The sequence below is a fragment of the Lates calcarifer genome, linkage group LG12 (genome assembly GCF_001640805.2).
Source record: "Lates calcarifer isolate ASB-BC8 linkage group LG12, TLL_Latcal_v3, whole genome shotgun sequence".
NCBI classification, from domain to species: Eukaryota; Metazoa; Chordata; class Actinopteri; family Centropomidae; genus Lates; species Lates calcarifer.
In genome coordinates, this window is record NC_066844.1 from 23,060,278 (window position 1) to 23,082,330 (window position 22,053).

Below are 22,053 nucleotides of genomic sequence, written 5' to 3' on the forward strand. Positions count from 1 at the left end.
AGGGACAGGCACTGAGATCACAACTATTATCACTATGAGGTAAACTCTGTTACAGTGGGATTAAAAAAGGGATAAAAACAGATAGATACCAGTGAAATCTGTGAAGTCTGTGGTGAAACCTGGAGCTCAGCTGATGCGCTGAGTGTCACTGACATCTAGTGGACAAACTGTGCTCACACAGCTCAGAGAGTTTCCAGCTGCTCAGCCATTATTTATGCTGCTCTCTGCCTCACTTCAGCATCTCCATGTTGACATTTGCGTTGTAAGAAATGCAAATGTCATCATGTTGTGCTAAATCTACCTAGACTGTCAAACACTCGTCTTAATATGAAAAAAATCACTGACAGCATTTGACAAAGTCGTCTCACCACACAGTCCATTTAGTAGCTGTTCTGGAGCTTTCAAATAATGACATTCCCATCAGGCTCAGCTGTGCTTCATGTTTTGTGCGAATTATAACAGAACAGATTAAATTTGTTAAATAATTAAGTAATTCTCAGATACTAAACCTCACATAGGCCTATACACATAATGTGTTTGTCCTTTATAAAATAAAATAAAAAATATACAAAGAACTGCTTAACATTAGCACATTAACATTGTTATTGTGCATGTTGCCAGTGTTAGCATTTACCTCACTGCTGTAACTTTAGAGCCTCACACAGCTGTTAGCATGGCTGTAGACTCTTTACTTGTTTTAACTCTCTGCCCGTCTCCAAAATCCAGTTCTGATCAGGCTGTAACAGATATAAAATAAACAGGTTGACAAATACTAACTGATATAAGCAACATAATATGATCAACCTTTGGGAAGCACTTTCACTCTCCTATAACATTTATTTACCATAAATAGTTTATAGCACACTATATAATGTAGTTGTACATATATATATATATAGGATATTTTAAGTGTTTATTAATTCACAGTATTTCTTTACATTCTGTGTTACTATATTGTCATTCAGAGTCTGTTTACCTCAGCTATCACTTATGGATGCCTGCAGGAGTTACAGTAGACCACAAATACATGAGTTTTATCTACTTACATCTGCACTGTTGTTATAAGCATTATTTTAAATGTTCATATGCAGCTTTTAACTGCTCAACAGTGGACTTACAGTTAAGTGTAGCCTACCTGGGCAGCAGCGTTTGCACAGTCTTCAAATCCCTGTTCAGAAGTGTTTATTTTTTACAGCGTGACACATCAATAAGAAACGGAGAAAGAAAAATCAGAACAAGAGTAGCTTTTTACCATTTTTATTGTTGCTGGAGGCTCTAATACAATATGAATCATAAGCTTTACAAAATAAAAACAAAACAAAAATACAACAAAAGATTCCCCTCCAAAATGGAAACAGTCAAAGGTTTCCACTGAGACACAAAGACAAACTGTGACCCCCAACAAAGACATAGTAGGTGAGGATAGAGAAGAGTTGAATAAGCTTAACAGAGGGGAGGCAAACCGTCATGTTATACACAGTGTGGGGGGCAGGGTTGACGACGAAGGTTCACCCGGTGATTATAACAGTCTATCCCCCCCATGTTTGATAAGTCTACATTTCCACTGACTGCAGCCCCATGCACCCACACAGGCTCGCATGCATGCGGACAGAGTGGAGTAAAGAATAAAAACCTTCCAAAACAAACCGAAGGCCGCCCTCGTGTCCGCACCGTTTACAACGGCCAGGAAGAATGACAGTTATACACGGACAGTTATAATTTTATACAAATATATCAGGGGGGGTGTCGTAGACAAAAATAGGTGCAAGAAGTAAATTTGATGTACATAATAATAATGACAGCCCCCGCCAAGCCTACATCACCTACAGCACAGTCCATGTCCGTTTCCTCGCCACAGAGGAAGAGCAGGGCCAAAGTCACTCGTTTCAAACTGACTGAGGACGCATCAGCTGTGAGAACATCAGGGATTATTACTACAATGACCCTCACACTGTAAGATTATCGTGGTAATACTATCATTATATTCATAACATGGGAGAGAACAGACAGAGAAGAGAGGGGTGAAGAGAGACAGAGGGAGTGAATGGCTTCATGGCAGATGAGATGCAATGAAAACAAAACCAGACAGAAAAACAAAACAAAAAAAAAAAGAAAAAAAACAAATAAGCTAAGCATTTTCTCCTTTTTTGTTTTTCCACAAATAATAAACAAGAGTGCAGCACTGAAACAGGCATGGAGGGAGAGATGTAAAGAAACAGAGAAAAGATGGCAGAGATGAGGATGAGGCGGAGAGAGTGAGAGAAGTCAGAAGAGAAAAAAAAATAGACAGTAGCATCTCTAGCTGTTATGTTTGCGTTTGAGTGCCTCCATCAGGTCGTTCTTCAGAGCCTCCTGCTTTGACTTGTCAGCCAGAGTCTGAACACTCCTGTTTGGGTGAAGACACAAAGAGAGGAGAGACAATCAGCATATGCACGACTAGATAGGAGAACAACAGTGGTGGAAAAGTTTCACCAGCAAGACGGAAACACGGTCTATAAGTTCAGGAGAAAAACATAATCTGTTTAAATGTGTTAGTTTTTCAATTCTGCCTCTCTGTGAAGAATACGTATAATCACACATTAAATGTAGGCACACTGCACACATGGAACATTAATGTCAGGCAAAGGAAACCAACAGTTACAGTTATTTGTTGTCATGCAGGTGAATCATGTGCTTTACCTGCATACAGAGTCATCCAGTACATTTTGCACTTTGTTGGCTATTTTAAGATTCATGATGAAGTGAGAACAAATTAATAGAATTTTATGTGCAAATATAAAGTTGAAACACCAGAAGTCGTCACTCTGTTTGGATCAGACTCAGAGTTTCTGAACGATATCACCCTGTTAAACTGACGAGAGTGAATATTTATGCTAATGACAGATTTTATTCAACACTGTAGTTTTTCTTCTTATAGGACAAATAACTACACACAGAATAAACACACCATATATGAAAACCTTATTAGGGCAACAAGCTGCAAAACATGAGGTGACTGCTTTAAATACTCAGCTGCAGTTAGTGTGTTGCCCCCTCACACAGATCGTCCGTTTGATTAAAAGGTTGAACACAATCTGCATAACATGCCTACACAGTCACTGACTGAGCAGCTGAGGAGCATGCAAATACGTTCATACTGCATACAGTCCTGCACACACACACACACACACATATACACACACACAGTTACCTGTGAGCCTGAACTCTGACAAACACTTCAAAACCACTACATCAGCTTTGTTTGATTAGCATCAATTCTACTTTCAGTTCTGGCTCGTTGTAGATGAATAGCCACAGCAATCATAATAACTGTGCTGCATATGACAAATCCATTTTATGTGACATCTCTGCTCTGTTTTATCTCATGATGCTGAAAATATAAACAATAATCTTAACGATATAAACCTGCATGATTAACTGACTGGTCATTTCAGCTCAACTATATCATTTCTATTCAATAAACATGTTCTTTTAGGAAGTGCAGTGAATTAAAAAGAGCCAGATGTAAATGTAACAAATTTATGTTGCAGGTCTATATCATCCTATAAAAAGACTATAAAAGCATAAATCAGATTTTATGCTTCTATCAAAGAGGCTAAAACAGAGGAAACTACTGCTCATTGTTTTAACTTTGCCTTGGAGCTGCTCTTCCTAAACACACAGTGACACATCTTAAAGGAGGCCATGGACAGGGCAGCAACATTTTCTCTCGTTCATTTTCTTCTTACCAGTGCACACAAATATGAACACACAAAACAAACACACTTCTCCATGCCAGGTTGTACCTCTGACCCTAGTCAATGAAGATCTGACGCTGGGTGAGAACCTGCGACAGCTCCTTCTGGAGCTGCCGGTACTTTTGGTTATCAGGCAAAGACTCAATAGATCTGGAGCAGAGAGGAGAGGCAGCGGGGGAGGATCGGTGACAGAGGACAGACAGTGATAAAAATGGCAGCAGATATAAGAGATAAAGGGCAAGAACAAAAAAAAAAAAAAGCCTTGTTGGAGAAGTTGAGGGGAGAGGTTGGGGAAGGGGAAGGAGGTGAGGTGAATATAGAAGAAATGCAACTGAAAAGGAGGTAAAATATCAGATCGAGAAATGATAGAAATTAAAAAAAAAAAAACAGGTGAGAAAATATCTGTTTAACAAGTAAACAGATGGAGACATGGAGGTAAACTGACTCTGGCTCTCAAGGAGACCAGTGCAATTATAAAGATTCCGCAGACCCTGCAGACTGGAGGTGCTGTAAAAGAAGAAGGTGGTTCAGGTGATACAGACAGCTCATGTAGTGTTACCTTAGTCCGTTGACGATGTCCTTGGTCTTCCCAAAGTAGATTTCATTCAGTGTGGAGCGAATCTTGTTCTCCATATCCTGAAACAAGTATGGAAACACTTTTAACTTTTAGAACGACCCCTGCCTGTTTTCTGGCTGTTGACTTTTTGGACTTGGTTTGGAGGCTGAACATGAGGCACAGTGAGAGTGGCTGATTATACTATACTATTATACTGACCTCAACAAGGCGGCCGATGTTGGCGATGTGGGGTGAGGATTCTCCAACCGTCTCATCTTTTTCCATCTGTGAAACAAAGAAACAAATTGGGTTAACGGATGACTGGAGCACAGTTGGAAGCACCAGCAGTTGTTTTTCGGGTCAGTTTAACACTGTACCTGTCTTGTAAGGCTGCCACCCAGGTTCATGGTACCAGAACCGGTCTTGGTTGTCTGGAGCCACAGCATGACGGTGGAGGTGAGTTTGTAGTGAGCAGTGCGACCGCTGGACTTCTCCTGTTCGCACAGGCAGAACAAGAAATCAGAGAATACTCCAAACTAGAAGGTTTTGCATTCTTAACTTCTTTACTGTTGCTTGTTTCCTGTTTTTAAATATCAGATCCTTTTGATTCAAACATCTCTTTTTTAAACTGTAACTGTTCTCTGCTGCAAAAACAAATAAAACCTTAGATTGAAAATAACAAAGGCTAGGCAGGAGCAGGTTCATATGTCAGCCTATTTCACATCATTCTTACCTGCACCTCCACCACATGGATGGAATCCCAGCACCCTTTGATCTTCTTGGATCCATCCCCAGCCTTCTTGATGAGAATAACTCCAGCAAAGCCATGATCCAAGTCCCAGAGGTACACGGAGGACACGCCACCCTCAAAGTACCTGAAAACACAGATGTCAGAGGTCACGACACGACTACACTGACGGTTTATTAAAAGCTCTGCATGAGGCTGCCTCACTGGTACTCACAGGTCTCTGTACTGGTCGAAGGCGTTATTGGCTTCGACCTCGAGTTTCCTCAGGCGAGCTGAAGGCATGGCACCATCTTCAATGGGAGGTTCATACTTATTACTCCATGGGGATCTGAAGTATTAAACAGAACAACAGAATTCAGTGCTAATACTAAATGTTTAGCTGTTGTGGGAGTTTATATGGGCATTAAATGTCTCTTAGCAGCTAAATCATTAACGTGAGACCAAGTAATGCTCACTGATTACAAGAGGCAGTTACACGATTAAAGCACATTGGATTTCCCTACATTTCTTATGAAATATTATGAAACACTTGCACAACAGTATCTATCTAAAGTTTGCTAACATTAACCACCAAAAACTTTATTTTAATGATCAATCAATCTTGCTGTAAAATCTGAATTCCTCAGTTTTACACTGACTTTGGTCCTCGTCCATTTCCTAATGTCATGACTTGGTATCAAACGGTCATACACAAACCATCCCACCAGATTCTCTGCCAGATTTAATTCTCAAGATGGGAGTTTTTATGTCTCAGTAAAAGTGAATATTATGTCTTTTAGCCAGGAAATCAGATTCAATTCTCCAGCCATTAAAAGTAAGCCAAAGCTTTATTTCCTTCACAGCCTGTGGCTTGTGTTCTCATGGCTGATTAACTGATCATAATGTAGTTAATGTTCCTTGTCCATGACTTAAGTGCAGTTGTGGACTCGACCTGTAGGAGTCGCCGTCTCGGTTGTAATCACAGAGCAGATAGTCTTTCCCCACAACCTTGTCCCGGGCAATCTTCAGGGGCTGGTCCACAGAGGAGAGGAGGTCCTCACACAGACTGGGCACCTGGACACAAAAAGTTCAAACACATTTACATTCTCTACTGCACAGGACAGCTGCTGCAGCACATCTGGACTCCTCAGCCACCTGGTTACAAGCCATTTTTGTCAAGTACGACTTCCTGTATCAGATGCCAGTATAAAAAAAAAACAACCTCTCAGGACTGTGGAGGATCTGATTAGGCAGCAAAAGACAACAATCCTGGCAACTGATATTCTCCTTTTACCTCAAAAATGATTTAAAGTTCTCGTCTTTCTCTCACATTCCAGCTTCACTCAATAAGCAGAGGTTACTGAGTGGAGCTGGAATAAAATATCAACGGGAAACATAATATCTGGAGGGTAAGGGGGTACAAATTACTTCTCACAGACTGACATGGACCCCCCTCGCTATGTCCTCCTGCAACACAGCATAGATACAAAGGAGGCCCTGTTTTTCTAAAAGAGAAAAAAAAGCCCCCACACCCTGAACACATACACACACCTGGCAGCCCAGACTGGGTGAGACAAGGGAAGGAGGGGGGAGGACAAAACCCAGTGGGAAGGATGGAGAGATGTGGGACAAACAGGAAAGACAGAGGTGGTTTCAGGTGATTCTGAAATTGCCAGGGAGGAGTTAGAGCAGAGACGGTGGAGCCTAAAAGTGCCTGGCAGTGGAGGTGATTGACAGCTGCGATAATCATCACTAACAACCGGACACAGTGAAATGGGTGAGGAGAGAGCTGAGGTTAAAGGTGTGGGAGGAGGAAGGTGAGCAGGTGGGGGTCCTGACCTTTAAAACAACGGATATTCCAGTGAAACAAGGTGCCATGCAAACACTGGGAAAAGTGTGATTTGATTTGTGTCTGATTTTGCTTTAATTTGTCAGACGCTGGAAATGCTCTGATAAAATGCACAGAAAAGGTCCAACTGTTTCAAGATAAGAAGTATTTTTGCAGGTATTTGAAGGAAGGAAGCAAATGTTTCATTTACAGGCAGAAATTAAAGTTGTCTAACTGCTGTATAGAGAATTAAAAAAAAAAAAAACCTACTACTTGACTTCCACTCTGTGCACAGAAATAACTGTGGGGTATGAAATGCTAAAAACAGCTTGCTTCAGTTACACAGATGGTAGAGTGATGTGCAGCGACAGTAACACTTGCACAGTATCGACAACAAACTTGCATATGTGAAACACCACAAATATGACCACAGAAGGCACGCACACACACTTTTGATGCTGCAAATCATACTGTAGATGTGTTGAAGATGCAGTGCACAACTCTCTCTGTATCATAAAGAATCTACTCAGTGATTTAACACAAAACAAACTCATTGATAAAATATTTGCGCAGCTGCAATGTAAATGTAAATGTGTACCACTAAAATTAAAATTGGAATAAGAAGAACAAGATTGAAACCCTCTTCATGATACTGAAACCTTTTATGTAAAAGTAATTTCACTATGCAAATATCTTTTATCATGCTACCACATAAACAGTCACATTTAAATACTTCTTAGTTGTTATAGTATTATTTAGGGCTACAGCTGATGATTATTTTCATTATTGAATTAACCTGCCAATTAGTTTTTCAAATAATCAATTAATCTCAGAAAACACTTAAAATGTCATGATAGGAAAAACAAAGACTTACCAGGTCAATGAGGTCACTGAGGTTCTTCTCGATCTGCTGAGGAGGCAGACGCCTCATCAGGTCCAGAGCACAGTCCAGCTGCTGGTCATTCTGAAAAACACACACAACCAACAGAGATGACACTTATTGCACTGTACTATCAGACTCAAGTTAAACACAGTTCAAAGCTTAACAGCACAGCAGCTCTCTTATCAGTCTGAACTGTCTGCTATGTCACATCTGTTTCACTGTTTTCTCTCAAAAACAAAATAAACTAAAAAAGAAAAAAAGCTAAATAAAAGTCACATTTCCAACATTGTAAAGAAAAATGGTTTTCAGCCCATACGTTTTTAGTTTAACAAAAACTGTTGTAACATGAAAAGAATGCTGTCTTATCATCTTTTATATGACTAAAACACAATTCTGTGGCAGACAGTAAATACAACAACAAGCAATTTGTGAGGCAACATAACCGATTCAAGATTTCCATTTGGGAAAAAATATGATAATGACAAAGACACAACTACGCGACTTTAAAAGGAGTTAAAGAAACTGGCAGAGTTTTGTTGTTACTAAGGAAAATACTGATGAGATAATGAAAAATTATAAAAGACAGTAAGTACACAAGAAGTAGAACCATCTATGTTTACATAGATTCACGTATTGAGGTCAAATATTAATTACATTATTAGTGATAATACAGAAAAAAACACTGAACTGAAAGCAAGGTCACAATTGTTTTACTACAATATGTTCTGAATCTCACTGCAGCTGAAGTAGAGAGCCAACAGACGAAGCTAAAATTATGTAAGATGACAAAATCAACCATCATAACTAAAAAAACTGATTCATATTTAAGTGGATTCTAACTGCCTGAAAACATCTGCTCTCAAACACTGTTTCATGCTGAGTTTGATTTAAAGTGTTCCAAGAACAACATTTAATACGATCTACATCAAACCAAAAGATCAGAGCGTAATTTAATTTATCAGTATTGGTGTGATTGTATTTTCAGCCTAATCAAATTCCAATGCTAGGCTGAGTTTTTTTTAATGGTAAACCACGTAGCCAGCTGTAAAATAAGCCCACATGTTTTCCAATGAAAACTGGAACCCAGCTAGCAAATGAAACGCAGAGTGAAAGAAAACTGTAATTTCTGCAAGCACTTTCAGTAAAAGATAATCTCTCACGAAATGAGACACTTTGAGTTGATTTTACCTGTACTTCAGCAGGGATTTACAGGTGTGCCACATCTCTGTTGACTGTGCACAGGACCATATTTATGCTGTGTCCATAGACGCAAAACACTCATCTGATCTTTATCTGAATATGAGGCTTTAGCAGTCAGAGTATTTTCCAAAGTCATTTTAATACAAAACGTCCTCCTTGTGTTTTGACCCCTCTACAAGTAAACACTGTCCAGGAAAACACAAACCTTTGTACTACAAAGACTTTGGAAGAGGAATGCTTGAAGCTTCAATGAAACTGTTTCAATGTTCATATGAGCATCTGACCACTGTTTTAAGACACACCTGAAAAAATGTGAACTGATCTTTTAAAGAAAAGTCCTGCTGTGCTGATGAAGAAGTTAAACTGAGAGCTTTACTTTCAAAATGGAGTTGGCTCTATAAGCTTTAAAGCAGGTTCACTTTAAGTGTGCTCTGTGCTGCTGTAATATGTAGGAAAATATACGTAAGCACTGGATCAGGACTCAGCACTGGCCTGTTCTCTATAAAAAATGACCACACTAAGTTCCTTCACTTCACCAAAACAGCACATTGATAAAGGCCTGCTACATTCTGTACGAGGGTATGAGGGGAGCTGCTGTGCAGGAAGTATTCACACCCTTGCAGGCAAACTGTGCCTGCACTGTGAGCCTACAGACACAACAGACATTTTCAGCTCAGCAGACTGAACAGTACTCATGATTTGTCATGTGAGTATTCAGCAGAGAAAAGGAGAATCAGGGCAGGTCATAAAGTGCAGAAAACTGTTCTGTGTATAAGACAAATCAGCAATGTCAGTGCAGATATTGTCCATCAGCTTTTAAAGGGTGCTCTTCATTTGGCTGTGGATGTGTGAGGTGTCATGTAGGGACAAGAGTGGGAAAAATACTTGAATGGAGGCACAGGTGTCACATCAGATGGAAGATATGTTATCAGCGGAGGATCAAAGGGCAGCAGGTAGTGTGGAAGAACAGCATTTTTTATGCACTGAGGTGAACTACAAACAGGTAAATATCAGGTGCAACACAATCATCATTCTGGTCAAACTTTTATTTTATCTTTGGACAGGTTTTAAGAATTGGCAAAAAAAATTAAGTTTTCCATGTGGAATCAGTCAGGATGAGCTTTGTAGAACAAATGTGCTTATAAGAGTCTAACATTTAAGCTCTTGTAACACATGGCTTTTTGTTTCTGTGCTGCACAAAGCTCTGAATTCAAGACAGCACAAGTTTCACGTACTCGTGATGTGGAAACTTCACCCACTGTGCCGCCTGGATTGTGGAGTAAGGCCAAAGACGAAACACCTGCTGTGATATCACTGACTGGGTGTGGCCAACAACATATTTTATCATACCCCCAAAATCTCTGATCCAGTGCCCATCCACACAGACGCCCTGACCAACCAATGGGAGTCAGTGACAAAGGCATGATCTCTCACCACCTGTCCACTCAGCCATCACTTTTAGTGTTGTGTCTGAAGCTCAAGAGCAAGCTGAAAGATTCATAGCATACTGAAAGGGGTTTCTCACCAGGAACTGGTTAACAGAGTCCAACTGGTGATTATTAAACTAACTTCCGTTTGGTGTCTGACCTACAATGCAATCATTTTTCTCCTCACACATAAGCACCTGATTGTCTCTGGTTGCGCCGTTTGTCTCTACTTTTCCCATCAACAATGCAATGAGAAGCTGTTTAGTGAAAAGTGAATGGACAATGTGATCAATCAATGACCTGCTGTGCTGTATCAGACAGATCCTGATGTATCTCATCCCAGTATAAATGTAGTCACTAAATGACGGCTAAAACACTCTGCTAACATCTTCTGATGCTCTTTATTCTGGGTTTAGCCGGGAGTCTCCACTATGAAACACTGCAGGAAGATCAATGAAGGAACTGGGAAGGTTTCAGAGAATGATCAGAAATACTGTAAAGTATAAGTGTTTTTAAACAGTCTAAGCTGCATTGTTACCACGGTCTTCAGCCTGACACTAACTGGGCCCGATTCCTTTTTTGGTCATGTTTTAGTTGTTTACTGAGGCTTTGTTTGGTTGTGTACTTAGCCACTCAAAACAAGTCTGACAGTGTGGTCAATGTTCCCAAGAAACTACAGTTTGTGAACCAGCCGATTCATTCAACTCCTGACGATCGACATTCCTTAAAAACAAAGTCTGCCCTTCTTTTGTGACCGTCTCTTTGTTATGCAAGAGTTTTGAGATATGTAAGGAAATATAAAATGTGAAACTTTTCTTTGGGCAGGGATAGCGCGGCCTGCATAGCGCAGCCTTCCCCCGGGGGTTTCTCCCCCTTAAATATGCAGTGAACAGCAGGATATAAGTGAGCAGAGGAGGACAGACCAGCCACAACATGAAACTCTAGGGAATGTGTAGGAAGATGTAGGTAGGGTGTGTAATAGTAGACGGACAAAACACATATTTTCAGCTACAGGTTACTGGCTATGCTACAATCTGGGCATTATCAGACCCTGCCATCAAAGTCACCTTACCTTGGCCTACATCTGATTGTCTTCAATGTTAAACATGCCTTCATTTACTTAAATGTCAGTGATAAATGACTGCTTTTACCAACCTAAACCAAATTACAAGCTGAGCCAAGAGAAACACCTCAACCTGGACATGACAAGTTCACTCATTTCTAAAGCTGAAAATGAAGAGAAGTTTTTCAGTGATCGTCCAAAGCAATAATAAAGAGGATTTATAATCACTGGAGACCATTCTGAAATGCTCCTACCAATTTAAAAATCATCAACAGTAACAGTTTTCTGTATTCCTACCTAAGTTCTGTGTTATACCTTTTAAATTCACCTCTCTTTTATATGTCTACAAAACCCTCCATCTTGGCTTATCTGTGAAGTAACTCCCCCTAACTGCTAAAAGTATACTCATGCAGCTGCCAGCTGGTCAAAGGACAATTTCATGTTAGAGAGGAGAGAACCGTCTTTCCATAAACATTTTCCTTAAAGGGTGACCCTGAACATAACAGCAATACCTCCTGTACCATTTCCTCCCCTCTGAGTTGCCCTTTGCCTGTCTTAAAATCACTCTCAGCTGATGAATCAGTCTGCTCCATCAGACACCTGCGCTCCTTGACGCCATGTTTACCAGCGCTCCTGTCTCTGTGTAAACACTAGCTCAGACCAACAACTCTTGGGGTCAGGGGGAGAGCAGTGGGGCTGAGCCAGCAGGATGGATGAGGTGAGGCTGGGGAGAGTGGGCGACTGCAGAGAAAAACCAGCTGCACTTCCCAACTCAGGCGTATTACGATTTCAGCCATGTGGAAGTACTACAGAGCACACGTTTATAAACAGTGTGAAAGCACAAGATGGTGCTCCATTATGTTAGAACGGATCACATTAAATACTAGGTTTTTGTACAGCACAAATTAATGACCAATTACACTGCTGTTACTGCCACATAAGCTTAAGGGGTAGAAAATATTACAAAAGTAAGGAATAAGTAAACAGTATCTGCAGGTGTGGTTTGTAGGCACTGTCAGAGCAAAACATTTCCCAGAGAAACTCATGATCAAATTCACAAGGAAGAAAAAACTCAACAGCAGAGGAGGTTGACAGCTTGACATGGTCTGGAAAAGGAGGAGCGAGGAGTCTTATTTTAGCTCCAGGCATCCCGGCGCTTGACTATTTTAGCCTGTGTGTGCGCGTGTGTGTGCACGGCTGGAGGGATTGTACGTGTGTGTGTTATATTAGGACTCCGCTCTAATACTATACACGAACTTGTGTCAAATCCAAAACATCCTGTGCTAACTTTATGCCTACGGGGCATCTAGCTTGGCTAACGGCTAGCTACTAGCTAACGAGCTGCTAAAAGATATAGCTAGTAGCCATTAGCCGCGAAGCTAATTCATTCGTATCCGGTAGGGAAGAAGTTTTGCAAACGGAGCAAGTTAGATATGCATCGGTGATTTATACACTTGGGTCATCCGTTGCTGCTGCCACTGCTGCCCCTCTCAGGTTACCACCCAGTACCCCCCCAGCTAGCCACAGCCTAGCTTAGCACCCCTAGCCGTTACCGCTTAGTTAGCAGAAGCCAGCAGCCGCACCACAGCCCTCCTACCCCGGCCCCGTCTCTCCCCAGCAGCCTCTGCCGCGGCCCTTACCATGTCTGCGGCGGTCTCAGCGGGGCAGGGGAGCACGATTTCACCGATGACTGTACACCTTAGCTTCGCTATGATTTATCGAATCGCTCCTCTCGTCTCTTGTTGTCTTGTTGTTGTTTTTTTAACCCCCCGCGGAAGATGTTTTGTTCGCCTCTCCCTCACTGAACCCAGCCCTGTCAGCGAAATTCACTTCCTCAACCGGGCTACAGGAAGGAGGCTGCAGGCAGAAAAACGGGCCCCGGTTGCACGTCCGGGTCACTCCGGGCTTTCTCTGCAGCAGCCAATAGCGAAGGAGCAAGAAATGCATTGCCAAGTATGGAAAGAGAGGAGTGGTGCAGTGAGTGTGCAGTCAGAGAGGGCAGCAGATACACAACTGCACTGAGGAGGGCACATGAAATTCAACTGGAAACTGATTTACATTTAAAACGAAAGCATACAAAGGAGGACACGCTCCTTTTACTAACACTTCTGTTCATCTCGGATGTTGTGCAAGTCATCATATTATAATTATTATTTGTGGGTTCTTTTTTGATATTTATTTTTGTTATTTTTTATTCTTTAGTATTCTGACATATATTTTGTGGTGAGCACAATTATCACCCTTTAATAAAACAATGTTTTGAATGTTTAATTTATTATTTTTGACATCTGTTATTTTCATAGAATGAATACATTTCAGTCTATAGCAGAGAATTTGTGTCACAGGATCATTTTTATGGTTTGTGTATTATTTATTTTAATTTTTATTTAATACTGGCATTGTCCATAATTAATGTACTTTATTTATGCTTGGATTTAGTTTCATTTGTTTTTGTCCAGCTGAATGTTGCCCTTACTTGCATTATGGTAATGGAAGTGTCAGGGCAGGTGTAATAAGGAAGTATATATTTTTTAAAGTTAGGTCTATGTACATTGCTGAAAGGTGTTTTCATGGGTTTAGTAACACCTGCAGTGACCGGTGATTCATTAATGTTATTTTTGATATTAAAACTGAATAAAATGAGTCCCTGTGATGTAACAGTACTGCTGATCACAGTGACATTCAACACCTGAATGTTTCAGCCAAACTTTAGTTTACTGTTTTGGTTTGCTGGTGTTCTGACTGCTTCTGAACTGTTCCCTCAGGTTGAGCTTCTGTCATAACTGTGGTTTGACAGAGCTGCAATCTTATGACCTTTAATGGTAAAATGCACACCTTTAATATTTTTCAGGGAATAAAACATACTACAAGTAAGAATCTTATGGTGCAGAGTCACTTGTGGGTGATTTTCTTCAGTTGAAGGCTGCACGGTTTGGCCCTGTCTGTTAATGTTTTTACTGCAACTAAAGCTGCTATTTCTCAGAGGTTATCTATCATGCGGTCTGTCAAATAAAAAAAGCATGGGGAAGTGACCCATACAAACCTACTTCCATGTATTTATTTATTTTTTACTATTTATAAATGTTTGTAATTCATTTCTAAAAATCTCCATATCAAAGCTATCATGACGTTGCATAAATGTGCTTTCTACCCTGAAGCTGAATGTGCATCCTGGATTGTTTGTAAATGGAAAACCTGCCTGTAAACCCCACCAACATCTGTGTATTATTGACTGTGTGTGGGCAGCAGCACTTTGACTTCCAGCATCTACTCTGCTGGAGTTTCATAAGAGGAGGACAAATCCAGCAACAAGCCTGAAAACGATCAGCATGACAAGGAATGGAAAAAGTTTTTTTTAAAACTACACATATTTTTGATTTTAAGATGGTGTAACTCAGTTTCTCTCCCAAAATGTATCACATCTAGGTGATCATCCAGCCAAAACATATTATTAGAAAGAGATTGAATCCAGTTGTGGATATTCTCAACACATGATACTATTACTGCCTGTGTAACATTAAGTGGGAACCCTTAGTTTTCTGTCCAGTATCTGATGTGAAACACTTGAGTGAGTTCATGAATCACTTCCTGTGCATATACCATATGTAAACAAGCAACATGGCCATCTCTACCAGCTGTGAAAACCATAGAGAAGTTATAAAACAAAGAGGAACTTATGTCAGATGAAGTCAGATGCATCAAATACAGACCACTAAACTGGCAGCAAGAAAAGTGATAAAATATTATAATTTAAAATAAAACATAAAAGTTAGGAAAAATGGTATGGCAACATAATTTGGAGTGGACAGAACATATGATTTATATCTAGTGTATAGGAATATGCAGTATAAATGACTGATAACTAATCAAGTTATATACCCTCATATACCCTGTTGTCTGACTATAATAATTATATAATTAATAAGTGATCAGGAAGTTCACTCATTCCAATTGATAAATTTTAATCTTTTGGCTGAATAAAAAAAAAAAAGAAACTGAGAAGCAAAACCATAATAAAAACGTATAAACAGTGAATGAAGGAGTTTGGTGGTGGTGGTGGTGGCCGGTGTTCACGTTTATGTTCCTCTCGCGATATCTTAGTAGCGCTTCCTGACATCAGAAAACATGGCAGACGAGTACGGACGAAAATGGGACCGGTGCCTTGCCGACACAGCCTTGAAAACAGGTTAATGTCTCTTCATGCATCCATTGTAATTGTTTACCGCTGTCACTAGGCTTCATGCAGAAGTTTACACCGGGTAAATAAACTATGGTTCAGGTCAAAGCTGAAGTCGAGGTCATTTTCTGCGGGACACTCGTCTGACCGGTCTGGGGCAGTTTACTGAGGTCAACCGTAAACTTGTTGAATGGATGAATGAACTTGTCAGATGAAAAGTCTGGTTAAGAGACACCATATAGCCTTTAAATACAAATACAGAGTGTGTGTTTTTTGATTAACAGACTCTACGGAGTGAGTGAATAAAGTCAGTGGTGAGGTGTGGAGTGTGTAGACAGTCGTAAAGGGTTATTCTGCCTACTTTGAGTTTGACTGTTTGTTTTCTCAGGTGTACAGGCTGTCTTATCTCTCGCCCACCTCAACATCACCCGCAGCCTAAATCAATATTTTACAATTAAATAGAAGCAGGGAGCAAAACGGTTCATAATTTCCTAGCTCCTTTAAAACAAACATGCAGGCGGTGTACAAATTACCAGAGACACCTTTTTTGATGAGGCTGTCTGAGCTGCAGTCTCCACTCAGACTACATCAGAGCTTAACACATGTTTTTAACCGTCACCATTAAAAAACAAAAGCAGATTTATCCATTCTGGAGAGACTGTGTTCAAAATTCTACATTTTTATGGAAAAACTGCTGAACCGAGGGAAGAAACAATTAGAAAATGTCTCTCCTAGCGTCGTAAAGCAAATACCTTTAAGCCAGTGTCTGCGAGCCAGTGCTGGTGATGGTCTACTTGTGTTAAGTGTTCCTGATTTTTGAGTCCTTTCCAGTTACCACCAACATCAGTTACACTCGAAAGTGGAAACACAACACACCAGCCTATTGCTTCACAGGCTTTAATCCAAATATAAATGAATTCCTCATTATTTAATCAAAATTATTTGCCCAAAGGCATTGGTTAGTGAACTCATTAGCACAGCATGAAGTGGACAAACATCCTACAACTCTGTTAAACAAATTAAGTCAACATTTGAAAATTATATTTGAAGATATTTTGGCCGATTTTCAGCAGGAAGTGAAGTAGTGAGAGAGGAGAATAAACTGACCAGTATTAGAACAAGTCATTTTTCAAATCACCTCACCCTGAAAACATCAAACATGTAACAACATTTACTTTAATCACAATCTAATATTTGATATTCCTGCTCTTCATGGCTGAAGAACAATACACAGGACTAAACTGTTCCCAGCAGACACGGTTAAAATTACTGCCAAAACCATGTGTTAAGTAACAACATAAACAGGGATTTTTCTCTAAGTCAATAATATTAAAATTAATAGATGTTTTGGTTTCCTTCATCGGCTCTGGCCGTCACTCAGCCAGTCAGAGCTGATGAAACAACACTGTGTTACTGTGTTGAGCAGATCACCATGGGGTCTTTCAGCAGGGTGTTGTTTTCAGATTTAGTTTATCTGTGGTTTTTGGTTCAGTGTTGGTCCAGCACTCAAATACTTAGACTGGCAAACAGTCAGTCCCAAAAGACACTAATGACATCAGTTTTGGCTCAATAAAATGTGTTTCTTGCTGCAAGGAAAAACATCTGCATTGTGGCATTTCTTTGAGCTCAGTGTAGCAAACTGCCAGCTGTGCCAATGTCTCTCTGGTAGCCAGAGAAACTCTGCAGTGTAAATTATGCTCGGGGGGTTGTTTAAAAAGGTTTTTTTATTCTGATAATTCAGGAATATAACCCTTAGCCTGTTTTGTGTAGCAGTGTGTTAATGACTCCTCTAGCCCACTTACGAAGGAAGCTCAGGGTTTTAGTAGCCAAGTGGTCAGTGATGAAAGTGAAGAGACCATGAGAGAAGTCAAATCCAACGTCTTTTAGTAAAGAGAACAAGAAAGCAGTTGCATGTGGATTGATGCTACAGAGGGAGACAAACAGCTACATCCTCTTCAGAACAGGAAAAAACAGTGTTTATGGGACACATGGTATTTAAATTGAGGAACTGGTAAATAATACTAGAGTGAAACAGACCAGAAACACAGTTCACTGCCGTCTTATTTGTTTCAGCTAATACTGGTGAAAATGGCTGAATGTTAACACTAAATAAAATGCACTGTTGTATCCATATGTATGTCTTCTTATGTATTAAGAAGATGAAGAGCTGCAGCCGTGTTGGCGTCTATGTGAATTTGTACTTTGGCACGGTGGTGCTTTGAGCTAAATGCTAACATCAGTATGCTAACATGCTCACATATAGCAGGTTTAATGTTCATAGCATGTTAGCATGCTAATGTTATCCATTTAGCAATAAACACAAAGTTTAGCTGAGGCTGATGTAAATTTTAGTTTTACAGGTACATAGTCATATCCAAAAGTGCTGCGCAAATTCAAAATTTTACCTGATGTTGTTGCCATATGAGGAATCATTATCCTGAGGGGGACAGTTGGTGAAACATTTCACTAAAGAACACAAATATCTACCTCCTTTTGGTGCTAGAGTAAAAATAAGGGAATCTGAAGTCTGAATCTGTACAAAATGTGGTGGTTTAGTGGTTTAGAGGTTTTAGTGTGGACCAAAGAGGTCAACCGACGATGTTGCTATCTGTACAAAATCAGGCAGTTATGTTTGATAAGATTATTTCTGTCATTAAAGCTGAGCAAACCCTAAACAGTGACCTCTTCAAACACAGTTCTATGAAGTAATGTGCTGTCGCAGTCATTTTAAAAATTAAATTTAAAACAAAAAACATTTCCAGAGTTACTGTATATTTTAATTAATCACAATGATTGAGAGTGACCTTCTTATTGATGCCTTTTGCAGAAAATAATCAAAGTAATGAAGAAATAAATAACAGCATAATTAACCAGCTCTGGACTTTATTTGCTGACAAAACTTAACTGCGTATTCTCAGGCCTGTGGGTTATACATTTCATTCCTCACCAGCACAAATGTTTTTCTTATAATCCATCCCCCTTAGAGATGTCCAGACAAAGAGAAAGAACGCCAGAATGAGATGTTGATCTGCCCTCATATTCTGCCAATGCTTTTACTGTATTACTGTCAGTGGAAAATCAGAGGTTTCAAAAATGCTCTGGCTGAAGAGCAAAGAAAGACAGAGCCTGTAAATTTAACTAGATCTTTTCTTGACATGGACACAGAGAGGACAGAGATTTTTTGTTGATCTGCACCGATAATGAGGATGTGCGGGAGCTTTTTGTGGTCTTGTCTGACATTTGTAAGTTGTGTAACAGGGAACAGTCTGAGGGTTCTGGTTCAGGCAGATCGGTCATGCTGCATAGCTCTCTGAATCCAATTAAGAGTCGGAGGGGCCCAAATGGCTGTTTTTATGTGTTTTCTGTGCTGGCTGGCCTGCTGTTGGGTGTGGTGTGGCCTGCAGCGAGGTGAAGTTAAGCGCACAAACACATTCCTCCTCGAGATCCCACTCTAGGTCTGAGCAACTTCTAACAACCCTCGCCAACTCCTGTGCCACTGACTTAACCTTTTTACTTCACCACACCGTGATAATACACTTACCTGCATGTGTGTGTGCTCTTTGACCCATCACCTCTCCTGCCCTCTGCGTCATGGACACTGTCCTGGCTCCTTTTAACTCAGCTCCCCCCTCTCTCGCACCCCCTTTTACTGTTTTCTTTCTTTCTTGGACGTTTGAGCTCTTGCTGCTTTTTCTCTCCCCCTCTTTTTCTAATGACCAACGTCTTGTGAACTTGTGCTATTTACCAACTCTTGCATCAAACATAATAGCCCCCTACCCCCACCCCCCTGCAGACCTCATTACAACAGATTTACATCTATGCCAGCCAGTTTTTATACTGATTCAGACGTGATCACATTACCTTGGTATTAAAGTCGAGTCATTAAGATGTTTGTTTTAATTTTTCTCTTCCTCTTTGCAGTAACTGGCCTAGGTGTGGGCATTGTGTTCTCCGTCCTCCTCTTTAAACGTAAGTTAAAGTAGCAAAAGTTTAAGTTAAACTTTAAAATGTCATGTACAGATGCTTTGTTACTCTCCCCCTAGGTCGCACATGGCCCGTCTCACTGGGTTCAGGTTTTGGACTGGGAATGGGATACGCCAACTGTCAGCATGACTTCAGGTCACCGTACCTGATTCATGGGCACATGGTTAAGGTGAGCACAGAGGGTGAGATGAGTTGTTTGTTGGAGGTTTATGACACACCAACGCGTCATGATTCCTGTGTGCCTGTGTGTCATTCCTCAGGACCAGTAATGAAGGACTAAAGATGACAAGGATTTGCCGAGGAGCTACTCATCTGTTTTTTGTGTTGTGTCCTTGTTGGTTTTGTTGCTCATTTCTGTCCTGGCACTAACATCCTAACCATGGTGGCTGTGCTTATCAAAGGGCAGTGAATGTATATTTAATAAAGTCATTATGGAAAAACTCTCTCTGTCGTTCTCTCTCTCTCCGTTTTTCTGTGTGCATGTTTGAGAAGAATGAAATGTGGTTTTGGGGGTGGGAGGTAATTTTGTGTGTTAATGAGCTGGGAGACTTGGGCTCCTGCTGTTTTGGAATGAGGGCCAGGTTCAGCATCTGCAGCCCTGTTAGAGAGTGGGAGGATGAAAAGTTGCACAGAATGATGGAATAAAGAAAGTGCAGTCAGTAGAGGAATAACATTGGTGTTGAAAGAGACTTTGAAAGAAAGAAAGCTGTGTTTGTATACGCTTGTGTGACATGAACAACCAGTTTACCTACTTACAGATTTAGTTTTCCTTGAATTTAGATCCCTCTCTGTTATTGAGAGAGGAAAGCAAACCAGTCTGGTCTTCTCTTATGTAGACCAAATCCAGTACACCGTGCTTTGTAGGCCTGCTTAAGTTGCGTGAGCTGGACAGGAGTGGTTTCTGTGACTGTGGCTGTCCTCGTCACTCCAAGCTTAAAAACCACATGTCCTCATATCAGGAGGAATCTCCCGTGTATTTGTTGGCTCGTCCGTTCGGCAAGTTTGTCTTGAGTGTGATTGATCGCTTATGTGTGGTTGCATGGGTCTGCTGGGAGAGAAGAGGGATTGTTTGTGTGAGCGTGTGCATGCTCACACGTTTATCCAGCCCCCTGGTGAAGCAGAATCTGTGGAATGCAGAGGAATGCCATTTCTGGACTGGAGCTCGGTGTTATTACTAACAGGTGAGTTCTGCACTTTGCACATCTGAACATAACACGTGTTGTACACTTTCTTATCAAAGAAAACACTGCTGCACGCACGCATGCACACACACACACACACACACTCACTCCCTCTCTCTCTCTCTGCCCCCCCCCCCCCAATCACAGTTAACAGTTTTCCAAGCAATGTAAGCACATGCATTCCTCCGCACAATAGAATTAAACTCATTCCAGTGTTTTCAAAGGCCTGTTTCTTCTGCAGTGGTGTGCTGCAATGCATCAGACACAGAGTAACCCTGTCAGAAATTAAGCCATGTCTCTCGTCCCCTGTCCATTAAAATATTTGTTTGCTAGCGAAGCGTGAAAAATGATAGGGGTGCTTATGGACACAAGCCAGGCTGAACACCTGTGAGTAAGGGTGCCCTGGTAGGATGAAGTGCAGGAATGGGATGTATGTGTGTGTGGGAGGGTGAGGGGGGACTGGTCACACAGCCGAGGTGCAACAGGACAGCCAAACCCATCGGCTATACCTGTCTGCGCCTGTCTGAAAAATTCTCCATGATGAATCATAATTACTGATCTAATAATGCTATCTAATCACATTTGATCGTCTAATGGGTAAAAACTGTTTAGTCAGTGCTGGTGAATGTCTGGCATGAACTATAAGACCAGACATGCCGTGTGTGCTGCTGCATGACTGCAAGCTGGAGCTGCTGTTGATGTTGCTGATGTTACCTTAAAAAGCCTCAAATGAGACTGATGCTTCTAGAGAAGGAATCTAAATAAGCTGATTTAGTGAACCTTTCATTGTGTGTAACTGTGTAATTTTCAGATGGATTGCTCCTCTATAGCATGTTTAAAGCTTTACTTAATACTTTTTTTTTGCAGATAATGTCTAACATAACTCATGAAATGTGATGCACTGCTGTCAAACTGCTCATCAGTAGATTGCATCTACATGTAGTATTAAGACTTGGTAGCACAGAGAGCAGTCACAATCAGCAGTGAAAGTAAAAAGTATTCTGATTTAAAATCTTGATTTGTAAAGTAACTGTAATGTACTGTAATTTTAACAACAATTTTTAATAACATTTTACTTGTGTACTGTCTATTTTCCTTGTTTCCCTCTCCACTGACTTCTATAGAAAGAAAATACATTTATCAGTAGCTGATCTGGACGTCATTCCAGAAATGTAGGTTCAATCCCTGTATTCCTATTTAAATAACATTTAAACAGAGTAGACTCACAGGTCTGCAAAACCAGGGAACATATTGGCTTTGATCAGCTCATGTGCTCATGATTGTGTCAGT

At 40.6% G+C, this 22,053-nt stretch overlaps 2 protein-coding genes across 3 annotated transcripts; one reads left to right on the forward strand and one right to left on the reverse strand.

The window, feature by feature from the left end:
* Positions 1 to 1,241: 1,241 nt before the first annotated feature.
* Positions 1,242 to 13,290, reverse strand: capzb (capping actin protein of muscle Z-line subunit beta). Of its 2 annotated transcripts, XM_018681366.2 has the most exons (10): positions 13,062 to 13,290; positions 7,723 to 7,812; positions 5,973 to 6,094; positions 5,256 to 5,369; positions 5,027 to 5,168; positions 4,671 to 4,787; positions 4,513 to 4,578; positions 4,297 to 4,373; positions 3,786 to 3,887; positions 1,242 to 2,386 (listed from the first exon to the last, which is right to left on the reverse strand). In XM_018681366.2, exons 1-9 carry the CDS (start codon positions 13,062 to 13,064, stop codon positions 3,794 to 3,796), a joined length of 825 nt encoding a protein of 274 aa, XP_018536882.1. In that variant the 5' UTR covers positions 13,065 to 13,290; the 3' UTR covers positions 1,242 to 2,386; positions 3,786 to 3,793. The 2 variants fall into 2 exon arrangements, with proteins under 2 accessions (XP_018536882.1, XP_018536883.1); XM_018681367.2 differs by lacking the exon at positions 3,786 to 3,887.
* Positions 13,291 to 15,481: 2,191 nt separating this feature from the next.
* On the forward strand, positions 15,482 to 20,025 carry LOC108886484 (MICOS complex subunit Mic10). Its single transcript, XM_018681368.2, has 4 exons — positions 15,482 to 15,607; positions 19,520 to 19,567; positions 19,642 to 19,751; positions 19,843 to 20,025. Exons 1-4 carry the CDS (start codon positions 15,547 to 15,549, stop codon positions 19,849 to 19,851), a joined length of 228 nt encoding a protein of 75 aa, XP_018536884.1. The 5' UTR covers positions 15,482 to 15,546; the 3' UTR covers positions 19,852 to 20,025.
* The last annotated feature ends 2,028 nt before the right edge of the window (positions 20,026 to 22,053 follow it).